The 12,946-nt window shown below is 34.8% G+C and overlaps 1 protein-coding gene across 1 annotated transcript in view; it reads right to left on the reverse strand.

The window, feature by feature from the left end:
• Positions 1-8,738: 8,738 nt before the first annotated feature.
• Positions 8,739-12,946, reverse strand: part of LOC120632551 (voltage-dependent calcium channel subunit alpha-2/delta-3-like) — a 32,836-nt gene continuing 28,628 nt past the window's right edge. Inside the window, exons 22-26 of the mRNA XM_039902413.1 lie at positions 12,792-12,888; positions 12,183-12,349; positions 10,515-10,676; positions 9,390-9,515; positions 8,739-8,984 (exon numbers count right to left, since the gene is read on the reverse strand). Coding sequence (XP_039758347.1) covers positions 8,856-8,984; positions 9,390-9,515; positions 10,515-10,676; positions 12,183-12,349; positions 12,792-12,888 — 681 coding nt within the window. The 3' untranslated portion in view covers positions 8,739-8,855. The remainder of the gene's footprint in view (positions 8,985-9,389; positions 9,516-10,514; positions 10,677-12,182; positions 12,350-12,791; positions 12,889-12,946) is intronic.

Genomic DNA, 12,946 nt, shown 5'->3' on the forward strand with positions numbered 1-12,946 from the left:
AAAAAAAACCTCTTTTAAATTGTGCTTTGTAAATTAGAAATTTCTAAGTCAACATTTTCTGAGAATTTCCCGGAATAGGAGGGAAACGTGTTCTTTTATTTTTTTTTAAATAAGGAGTGTATTTTGCGATTAAAAATAAAAATAAAAGAAATATAAATTACGCCTAACAAATTTGCTTGGTTGTAGCTTTTTATAATGTTACTAAATTTTTATTGCAAATGTAGTTCAATAAAATAGTTTTCTCCAATTACGCAGAATATAAAACCAAGTAATGTAGTAATAATTCCCAAATTTTTTTCCCGTATAGCGTATCTGTAGGGACGCATTTTTTATGAAGAAGGCATATCTAAATACATCAATAACATGTCCATGGTCAAGTATTGTCTGAAACCGTTTTTAACATATTTTAAGCGCAACTTAAATGATTAATTTCTTAAAATATAAAAAAAAAGTAACTTAAATTGCGCTCATATATTTAATGGTGTTCCAGTATACGACCATTTATAATTAATTGCCTAAAACCCTACGATGTTTGTTGCATTCCAAAGCAATCAGCTGTGTGTATCTGCAAGTAACAAATACTTCCTCGGTCTTCCTTTGTCTTTTCGAAATAATTGTTATAATTTTATCAAGGCGTAGAAAACAAATATAATTGTAACGCTGCAAAAACAAACAGATCATATCTGTATAAGTTTCGTAATATATTATATCGAACGTCACGAAATTTCGAACACAAACACTTAATCATAATTCTTTCAGTTGGTTGAAAAACTACGAATTATCACTACGTCCGGTCAACAATGTAGGACCTGAAAATTACCGTTTTTTTAGTAATAAAATAAGGTAACATTTAAATAAATTAACGCATATCCTGCATGACATTAATATTAAAATTCATATTTGTGTTGTTACTTGCTCGTAACTTATCTTATTGTATCTAAATACCGTAATTGTTTTTTTAAATTTTACAAATAAGTAAAAATATTTATCACCTAATTACGATAAATAAACACTTAATTTGATAAAATTATTCCCATAAATACGAGTTACTTTTTTAGTCTTGCATTATATCCTTGTGTGTAGCAGTAAATCACACTAGTGTCATAATGTACTATTATAGTTCGTTTTTACTTCATAATAATTGAGCTGTAAAGTTACGGGTTTGCACATTGTTGATAGGGCTTAGCGATTTGTCATGACATGAGTTCATTTGAACTAGGTGTCTCGTTCTTTGCTGTAAAGATAACTTGACTTTTCATTGAATACTGAAATGCATCTTAAACGTTAAGGGGCATAACATTACGTTTTATTTTACGTTTTTTTGGCATTTACTTACACAAAAATCCTTTAGGAGAGTTTTGTGACGAACAAAACTCTCCTTAAGGATTTAAGATTCCCTTAACAAATAATTGACTGTTCAGTATGTGTTTGATAATAAGCTATAGAATCTATTATTATATTTAGGAGTTAGTTTTAAGAGATGACATTCCCAAATAATTTTATTGATTTATAATTATCACAAATTATTTATATTTATTTTTGCACATAGTGTGGTCTTTGTTATTTTTCTTTATTATTCTACACAATTTAACCAAAGATTCTTCTACTTCTTAAAGAAAAAAAGTATTTTGTTAGAAAGTCCTTTGTTTTTATAAGATGATTTAAACATTGTGCGTTTATTTTTGTTGGTTCTTTGTAAGATTTATTGGTAAATGGGGGTAATACTAAAACTTATTAGCGTTCCAAGAGTTTTCAATTGTGGCTAGGTTAGAAGAATTCCTCTAGATGTCGCTAGAATGTAAGTTAAACTTTACCTTTTAACAAGTATTGAGGCATGTTTCGACATCGCACGGAAAGGACCTACAGGAGATAGTAAAAAAATACAGTAGATGTTAAAAGAAACAGCCCTAATGTATCTGAAATTAATTATGTTATACGGATATAAAGTCCTTCAAAGTATTTTTTTTAATTCGATAATTTAAAAAAAAAAACTTTGAAGGACTATTTCACCCATTCTTAACCTACCTATGCCCGTTTTTACTAAATCTAGGAATCGCCTTAAAGGGATGCCTAGTGATTTACATATTTCACGAGAAAAAAACCTTTCACGAACTCTTATGTGACGTCTAATGACGTTAGGTGCCGTCTAAAGTTACGACACCGATTCGGCGGATCGTAAAGTTTAAGATAATACAAACACAAGAACCATAGACAAGTTAGGTTATGTGAGTTGCCTAGTGAAAATCGATCGATGAAAGGTAAACGTATGCCTAGGAATCTTTCTTTGATCAGGCGTTACTTACCAAGGCATATAGGCTTGTCCGTCGCTAGTGAAAACGGGCATTAGTATCCTGAGCTCCTAGTAAGTTTTCAAGTAAAGTAACGTGACAATGCAGTTAACATTAATATGTCAATACTTATCTTCACCGTTTTCCTCATCTCTATCATGTTCGATAACGCACTACACGGAACTGGGTTCGATTCAAAAATTATTAGAATTTGGGTTTTTCTATCAAGAAATTCTCAGCATAGAGTTAGGGAATAGGCCGTGTTTTGTAGAGCACGTTAAACGCTCAGTCCTGGTAATTACCGATAAACAATAATAATCATTTCAGACAGCCAAAGTTAATTAAGCTACTAAAAACTCTCTTTTCTATGAGGCGTTGCTCCGTTTGCTCTCTATGAGCGGTGATAGCCTAGTGTAAGATAGGCTTTTCGACCCAGCCGCACCTCTAACTTTTCGGAGTTACGTGCGTTTTGGATTTAAGCAATTAAATATCACTTGCTTTAACATTGAAGGAATAACATCGTGAGGAAATCTGCATGCCTGAGAGTTCCATAATGTTTTCAAGGTCGCGCCCATTCCGCACTTGGTCTTACCCATAGTTGACTCTACCCTTCTCATTATGAGAGGAGACCCGGACTTTGTGGTGGGCCGTCAATTTGTTGATGATGATGATGACGTTGATGATAAGGTTTTTATTTATTTGCACACAAATAAAAATACAGAAGAAGAATAAAAGAAAACACAGACAGAAGAAGTATACAAAAGGCGGCCTTATCACTTTGTAGCGATCTCTTCCAGGCAACCTTAGGATAAGGAAAACAAAAGGACAACATACTGCAGGTTGTGCATATAAAAACAAATACATACTAATAACTACATACTAATACTTAAACTATATTGTAGAAAGAAGGTTGTTTTGTATTGCAAAATAAACTAAATAAACCTAACTCCGTTGTCACATTGGTTAACTTGAAATGTTACTATCAGTGGCTCTGCTCTGTACAGCATGCTCAGAAACATTCTTCAGACGATGGCAATAAAAATATGTAATAGTTACCTAAAGATTCTCTTAGTGCAGGTTAGTTCACAAATTTATTTTTTTACATTTAATCCAGTTTTGTGAATTAAATAAAGTAGATGTGTTTAATGTTAAAATAGGACATAATGGTGCCAAATTGGGAAATGAATACAAGGAAATAAAGGAGGTCGAGATCGAATTCACGTTTTTACAAATCGTAGCTAGGTAGTCGTTCGAGAATTTAAATCTTTTCTATATGAATAGTTGAGAGAATTAGTGAACGTCATATTCACATTGCAGATCATTAGGGCCTTCCTAGTAAACGTTGTATAGCTGGCGTTTACTTATACAATTTTTTCTCTCTATATGTGTCATTCGAAAGAAGACGACAAAACATTGCCTAACTATGCAACTGCTTTACAACGTTACTATAGTAAGGAGATATATGTTTAAATACTATGTCTGAATTTACTTTACCAACGACCTGAATCTGGCTTTGAGGAATAATGTATTACGTACTAGAGTGTCGTAAATTAAGTTGTGCCACGCTTTGTGGTCCACTGGGCTGCATACAACCAGTGTCTCGGTGAATCCGAAACTTGCTGTGTCAAGCCTCTTAAAGTTTATCTTTAAATGCATCCCTGTGTACTCAAAGTCTGTAGACGTATTATTCTTTATTATTATTTTGACGTCCGTGTTAACCGTAAGGCCCTAAGAAGAGGTCTTTAGGGGCTTAAGTGGCACTAGATAATATAGAGTTGGTAGACAGTCCCGACAGCCGACATCGAGAGTCGCAGGGAATTGCTGGACACACGCGTCACACAGGGCTTGAAAACCGGATAATATTTCTAACCTGTTTCATTCCTTAACATTTGTATCGGAATTGTTTCGGCAAAGGTTTCGGTTTCGACTAATTAACCGTTAAAACTGATAATACGTTCGGTTCGTTTAGTCAAACGAAAACGGTTTATCGAACTCAAAACCCAAATTTTTTTATTTATGAAATCTTGCGTTTTAGTATACGGGTAACTGATTCCTTAGAGTACTTTCAATCAATTGACTGAACTGACGGTTAAACAAAGAATATCAATTTAACCCGGTGACTAACCACAATTTAGTTCTAAAATAAAGCTCGTTTCTAGCCCTGGTGGCACAAGGCATGGTGGTCTATTTGACGTCTTAAGTATAAATATCATAATTCTATAACAAAACGTCAACATTATTAGAATAATACTGCGTTTATATGATACTACTTAAGCGATGGTAGCGATGATTGTGCTAGTACGGAATTATTATAACTCAATGGAATATGGCGACCACTAGCTCTTAGTCCAATAGTTGAGATCGAGCCACGTTGAAGAGCTAATTATGTAATTAATACAAACAGGTAAATAATAAATTAATGTTATAAAATATTTTTGATGGGACAAGATATCCGACGTGGCCATCCACGTTGGGGCTAACAGATAATATTTTAATATTTCAAAGTAATTCATGTTATTTCATATACCCTTTGAGAAATCCACTTTCAAGGGTTAATGTTCGAAATTCACAATTTCAACGAAGGCAAAGAATTGAAAATATTAGTAGGTATGTTGCGATTTAAAATTACTGAATAGAATAGTGTAGAAAGTTACCAATAAAAATTCTTATATTTATTGAAACAATTTTTAAAGTAGAGCCCGTGAGAACGTAAACAATTTTACAGGGGGTGTTTTATTAAAGCTTAAAGTTTGTAAGGAAGATTTTCTATATAGAGATAGACTTATCCGGTACATATTGAGGGCGAAACCAAAATATATCGACAACCGAAATGTATCGACTGCATCGTTGGTCTATTTGTTAACATCTAAATTACTGCTTTGACTAAAAAATATTACGTATTGAGGCAATGATTCTGAGCTTGAGTTTGGCTACTGAGATCAGTAAATTGGCGCTGCTCACCCCGTGCCTCGCAGAGCGCGCTAAGCCCTCGGTCACGGTTATTATCACTTATTATAATCGCGTAAGCACGCCAACCCGCATTTGAGCGTGAGGTGGGTCTTTACTCTAATTCCCTCTCTCCTATGAGGCCCGTGCTTAGCTGTGGATAGGAAGCAGACCATTATGTAACTGAGATATAAAAACAATGGCCGAATGATTTCGCTGCTTCTTACTAGGCGTGTTAACAGGTATTTTGGGATAAGTTTATTTCCATGTAATATTATATGTATTTAGAGTCACAAAAATAAAATGATCTGAAATAACAGTCAGTTTTTGCCCATAAGTTTGCCATGTTTATAATAATTGTCAAGTTGCACCAACACCCCTTAAAAATAATGCACGCGTTCTTGTTACGGACTCCTGAAATGTTAAAATATAATCCAATAAAATCGAATGCGTAATCGATTTTTCATTTTAGTAATAACATTTTCGGACATTAACCTTAATACATACGTTAAGTAAGATACGAAAGTTCTAATCTATTTTTGATTATAATAAATTTAGATAAGGTAAAATCAGTAGTAGTAAGGATGAGTAAATCTTTTTTTTCATAATCTATTTTTGGGGTTCGTTAACTTAATGCAGCATTTTGATATTGTGTTGTATGTACTTAATCTGCTTTAATTAATAATTATATTTAATTAAATTAATGTACGCACCTACTTTATTATAAAACTGAATCAGACCAAACAGGTGTTCACCACACGCTTATTTCGATTATTATTCTATTTGCGCATCACTGTTTTCAGTAAAAAAACGTTTTCATATATTTTTATATGTTGGTGTATGATGCACTAGTTTTATGTTGATTTGCATATTTTTTTTTTTAATATTTTGTGTTATATTATTTAATTCGAATGGCAACGCCATTTGTAAAGATGGATTGGTATAGCGTCTATTTACAATGCACTTTTTTGTGAACTTTATTAACACACGGTTAGATGTTAAGTTATTTGGTTTTAGTGTATAAAATGGTGCCACATCTGTTGCACTTAAATTTCTTAAGTAAACTAAATTGGTTCGTCTAAAAATATGAAGCGGTGATTAGCCTAGTGATAAAAACTTCTGCTTCCTTTGCGGGGGGACCGAGTTCGAACCCCGGAAAACACCTATAACTTTTCGGAGATATGTGCGTTTTAAGCCATTTAATATCACTTGCATCACGGGTTAGTCCGTGCCATCTTAGACTGCATCATTACTTACCAGCTGGTGAGATTGTAGTCAAGAGCCGGCTTGTAGTGACATAAAAAAAGTTAACGTTGAGGGAAACCTGCATGCGTGTGAGTTCTCTGTTATGTCACTTGGTCAGCATTAAGTCACGACCTAATCCTTTTTAATTCTTAGAGGAGACCGTGCTCTATATTGGGAAGGGCTGATAAAGATGATGAAAAATAGCTCTATCCTATTCCAGGGTATAAGGAGCAAAAAGCACAGCACGACTTTTACACCCGACAATTTAGTTTAGTACAGAGATTCATGTACAACAGAATAGGCACCAAAATGTATTGAGTTATTACTTAAGATAACGTGGGATTATTATTTTCATGTAGGTAAGTGTTTTTACCACTTGGGGTGGATCAACTGTTTATTTTTAAAATACATAGAAAGGTTACAGAACCGGTGGGTTAACAGTCGGTTATATTACAATACAGATCTTTATTTCAGCATCGGCGGCAGAAATACTGTTGTTTAATTGACAAATATGTATTTTAAAAACAAACATGAGTAATACTGCACTACGTACCAGAGACGACATTGCCACGCTAACTCTTTGCGCTACGCTTTAAGGTCCATTGGAATGCAAGTGGCAAATATGTCTGAGTATATGATGCTTGCTATCTCAAGTAAAACTTTTATTTTACTTGAGAGCCTTTCTGATTGCTTAGTGTCCTTGAAAGTTATCGATCGTATATTCGATTCGATATTATCGTAATCTACGTGACCATCGACGTGCGCATAGCTTTCGCTGGACATAACTTCTTTAGTACGTAGTACGTATTGCTGACTGGCTCCTAGTGTAACCTGTTAAGTTATCAAGTTAACAAACGTAATTTCGAAGATCGAGTATTAATTAAATACGTTAGCGCGACGTTAATGTGACGTTAATTTACTTGAATATTTTGTACAAGTGTCCTTGGGCTCAGTTAGACGAACCGAACGTTTTCGTGCGGACGCAGTTCAAACGCCGCGTTACGTTGATAACAAAAATTTCATTTTCTACCATAGCATGAAATTTCGTGATTTCAAGGAATTTGAAGTTTGTTGTGTCGATTATAGAATTCACATTTGTTATTGATGTATGCGTTGAACGCCGCGACGAAGCGTCGGCGACACCTCGATACGTTTCATGTCGTCTTAACGTAGCCTAGTATCCTAGTAGCCCGTAGACAATGAATACAAATAAACAATCGTCTGATAAGTGTAAACAAGTCCTTTTCTATGGACGGCCAAATTTAATGATTTGAAAACTCCATACAAGATTAATGAAAGTACAGCGTTATGTTTGTTAATCTGAAAACTTACTTTTGGGGCTCCGAATCTGAATGACATTGAAATCGCAGCGCAAAATGCGTTTTGAGACATAAATTAAAAAAAAATCTGATTTTATTAGCTGGATATCGTAACTATGCGTAAAATTCCTGGTTTTAATTATGGAACCTCTTCATTCAAGAACTGTGTAAATGTACTTCACATATTCTAATTACGAATGTCACAAGATTTGAGTGTCACAATGAATCGGGATACTGTTAAAAAAAACAAATTATCCTTTACCCATGTTAATGCTTATTTACTTAATTTAATATTAGTGTGAAACCATAACTTAGTTGTACTACCCACCAAAATATTGAAAGCATTCCAAAGCAATTTTATTGGTAGATATATTGTGGTATTAATTTTACATATTAATATATTGATATTATTATTTAATGTTGTAGCCAATTCTGTTGCACACATAACAGTCACAAAACTAAAATTCCAGAAGTTTAACTAAAGGTTGGAAAATAGTTGTTAGTCGCGTTCGAATCAATTTTGCATCTGTAACGAAGTGCGTACGCTGAAACTCGCGCAACGCAAAGTACACCTGTATTGAAAAAAAAACTAAACAATGCTAAAGGTGTGCTAAGACAGTGTGTCTCTTTCTTTCGATATTATTCACTCGAAATGAAATATTTCAACACAAAATGAATCAAACACGAAGATTAACTTTTATATGCTGCAAATAATCATAGATAGAAAAACTAACGCTCGTACAAATAAGTTTATAAGTCAAGGTTAAAATCAAAGTTTTGTGTGCAACAGAAATGGTAGGTCTGTATATCTTACTTAATATGATGTAAGTATAATTCGAAAGGAAATGAAAGTTGACAAGTTTGTGATTCGTTAATGTATCACGATAAATATTAAATACGTTTCCGAACCAAATAATTATATTAAACTAAAACGAGTAAATCGGAATGTTATATTGTTTTATTTCGTAACATATGTATGCACCTATAACTTATGTAAATCAGATCTCAGTTTCTTTACTTATTTAAGCAAAGGAAAAACACTAGAGGGTTCTTTTTGTTATGTAGTAATATAAATATTAATTAATATATTAACAAGAACGATGAAAAGAAGCAATTTTGAAATTTGAATGTTGCTGGCCGTATCGGGGTCTGGTAGCCAAGGACCACACTGCCTGTAACCTGCTTCCTGAAAAATAAGATTTTTTTTTAGCCGATTGCCAAAAATTTATTAACAATTTATAATAGTAATAATAATTTTATTTCAAGCGTCTTATATGCTCGTTTTCTTAGTATTACTATTTACTTTCTGTGTTTTTACTAAAAACTAAACAAAGTTAGCAAAGGTTTGGTTTTTAGAAAAGAAAAGCCCGCGTAGAAACAGTATAGGGGTATGGGATTAATCTAGACTGGTTATTTAGCAACAACTGCATCATCATTAAGCTACAGGTAAGATTAAAGTCAAGAGTTCACTTGTAGTGAAATGAAGAACCAGGCAAATTACTACTAAATACAGATTGCCGATTTTTGCAGGCGCCAGAAATTTTACCAATTATGTATTTATACTTTCGAGATTGCCAAGCCTCCCACTTACGTATGAGTAGTTGTGCGGATAGCATGCGGTGGCGGGCGCGCGCGCTGGCAGCGGCACGCGGTTACGCCAGCATGCCAGACGCGCTGCAGTCCGCACGCGGCCTTCATCTCCATCGTCTATCGTCACCTACGACCGCCATTGATATAAAGTCTCAAGTCCAAGAACAACAAAAAAAATATTGATATATCCACGAAAATAGCGTAATCCATAGATATACTAATATTAGAAATGCGAAAGTGTATCTGTTTGTTTGTTGTTGAACTGATCTTGATGAAATTTGGCACCTAACTGTATATTTGGCATGTAACTGTATACTGGAGATGGACACAGCATAATATACATCCCTTAAATTATAAAGGTGCAGTAGAAGACCTGCCAGTAAAAGTTATCAGCAGGTTTAAACAAAATATAATTTTGTTACTTATGCACGTTTAGATCGCTTGACTTATTGGGTTACCAATTTCCATGTAAATAGCATTATTTTACAGAGATAAAATGTATTTTATCCCTGCAAATAATTGGTTCTTCCATAAAACCTTAGTAATCTTAGCTTGTATTATGGGTACTAAAATAGCATACAGATAAACACCCACTACACTGGTGTCACCCAGTTCATCACCCAAACATTTTCCGGTTGTGGGAATCCAACCCATAGCCTTGGACTCTGAAAGCAGGGTGGCTGCCCACTGCACGGACGTCACTGGGCACCACGACGTCATAAAGCTGAAATATGATTGCTATAGCAAATCTTAATCTTGACCTTTAAGATCAACCTCTTGCAGGGGTGAGCGCTATGGTGTTATTAGTCGAAGGTCTCGGTTTCGATTCCCGAAAGACAATTTGGAAATTTATAATTTCCGGTCTGGTTTGGTTTGGTCGCAGACTAGCCGTGGTTAGTTACCACAATTCCGAAAAAGTCGTTCCGCTAAGTAATTGAGCGTTCCGGTGCGATGACACGTAGAAACCGATTAGGGGTACGGGTTCAATATAACTACCTTACCCCTAACATGTTAGCCTGTTACCATCGTAGACTCTTTACTTTTAGTGTAATAAAAACCATGTAATGAGTGCAACAGTAGACCTTGTTTACTTATTGTAGAGTACATAAGAACTTTGCAAACTCACCAGCTGATTATAAAACGGGTTGTTGACCGGTTTCCCTAGATTGGTGCAGTTGTTGTAAACGGCCAGTAGGAGCAAATTGGTCCCCGGTACTTCGGTGCCAATTAATGGCCACTTGCAAGGACTCGGCGTTCGTCTTAACAATTCCATGGATTTCGGAGTACGCTGCAAAGAAGGTTTATATTTTAGTGTTTAAATTGTCGCGTACATTATAAAGACTGCTATTTGCGAACTGATCCGGAATTATTATTATTTTTATATATATAGATACATATAAATATTATATCTACCTATATAAATATATTTTTTAACATAAATTGCTGCACCAACTCGCTCCTTCGTCTTTCCTAAAAGGTTATGTCGAAGAGATCGCTTTAGCGATAAGACCGCCTTTATACGCCCCATTCCGTTTCTTTTGTATTATATGTGTTTACTAGGTATAAAAGGTGTGTGTGCAATAAAGTTTTCAAACAAACAAACAAACATGAGCTCGTTCACGTTACTGGGTGCACAAGGAAATCATGCGTAGTTTTTTTCAATATTTGCACAAAACTTACATTGTCATGCCAGTAGAAGAATGGCAAATCTGAATTATTAATAGCCAATTAAAATAAGTAACAAAGTTGTTATCTTTCTAATAATTAAAAAATATATATACCATATTATTTGAATTAACTTAATATAAAGAGCAAAACCGTCACTTTTCTACGATCATGACGATATGTAAATTATCTGTAAGATTTAACTGTATGTTTTAAAGCTACGTTATAAATAAATATACTACGTCAATACACACAGCGCTATCTAGCCCCAAAGTAAGCGTAGCTTGTGTTATTGGCACTAAGACGACTGATGAATATTTTTTTATTAATAATATACATATACACCCAGACACTGAAAAACATTCATGTCCATCAGACAAACATTGTCCAGTTGTGGGAATCGAACCCACGGCTTTGGACTCAGAAAGCAGGGTCGCTGCCTACTGGGCCAGTCGAGCGCCATAGTAATGGGACAAAAACAGATGCACTGATACCAAAGCACAGAACGGCGTAGATGAAACAATATCAATACGATCATATAGTATCAGAGAGACCCTAATGCCTGTTTTGGCAAAGCATAAAGGATGCATGATTGCAGACACGTTTTATAGACTACGGCAATTTAATAATAAACTACCTTATCGGACTTTTCGGTACTTTTCGGTACCGAAAAGCCAGTTTGGTCGACTAACTAGACCTTACGGTCGACTCCAATTTTTAACTAAACCTGGAATAAACTAAACTAAACCTAAAATTGGAGTCGACTTAAACATCAAAGATGTGCTACGATTCAATAATAAATAACGTAGCAAATTTCAAAAAAAAAAAAGTCGCGTTGTCTCCGCCGTAGAGGGTTACGGTTACGACGTAGCTAAAAACTTGCTCTGACCCTGACTTAACTTCTGAAAGTAACTGCTGCTGCTCGACACAACAATAATTATTATAAACAAAAAATACATGCAAACCAATTACAAATATGCGCCATCTAGTTACAATACTGGGAAACCGTAATGTCTCTAGCCACGATCGAATAATTAAACTGGTAGAAAATCTCACACTTCGCAATCAGTTGTTTTTATTACACATCCTCGAACCCTATTACGTTAAATTAGTAAAGATTACAGTTTACCTGAAACTCGTACAATGCTCGCGAGCGGTCGCACGCAGCGAAGCGTGTTCTGTTGACAAGCACGCGCGGGTCGTAAAGGCGTTCATATTTTTCTCTCTCGTAGTCATGCCGTACCCGCTTACGACGTTTCTCCTTCTCTGCCTCCGTGTCACCATTTACGACAACACCTAGTAATGGATTTTTGAATCTATGTTTTATTTACTTATAAACACTAGGAGTAGAGATTTCTGTGACAGAGCTCGTCCGGGGAAGTACGTGTTTATTTCTACCGCGAAGTCCGTGGTCCGTCAATGATTACTATTAAAATGATAAAGATAGAGCCTGTAGATATAGACAAGTAAAATAGGTCTATAGCAGGTATAGATCTCACGTTCGAGGGGACATAATTCGAGCTACGGCAATCACATCTTAACTTTTAGATAAAATATATAGAGTTATAGGTATAATTGGAGATAATAATGACTATTGTATCAGGGTTCTCACACTCGGTGATATTTGTAATGCGAAGTTGTTTGATTGTAAATTGCGCAGTGCATAGGTATGCACATAGTAGGTTCTAGCAGTAATGGATGAATACGGGTGATATGTATACAATTACATATTACTCACAAGAAGATAATATGCTCAGAAGCGTGAACATATCTCTGCTGACATATATCAATAGCTGCACCGTGTTCCACATTGATCGCATTAGTGAAGGTATTAACTGAAATAAATAAACATGAATAAATATTTATTTTAATAATGAAACCAAATACAACATC

This window comes from Pararge aegeria, chromosome 20, assembly GCF_905163445.1.
Source record: "Pararge aegeria chromosome 20, ilParAegt1.1, whole genome shotgun sequence".
In the NCBI taxonomy this organism is placed as follows: domain Eukaryota; kingdom Metazoa; phylum Arthropoda; class Insecta; order Lepidoptera; family Nymphalidae; genus Pararge; species Pararge aegeria.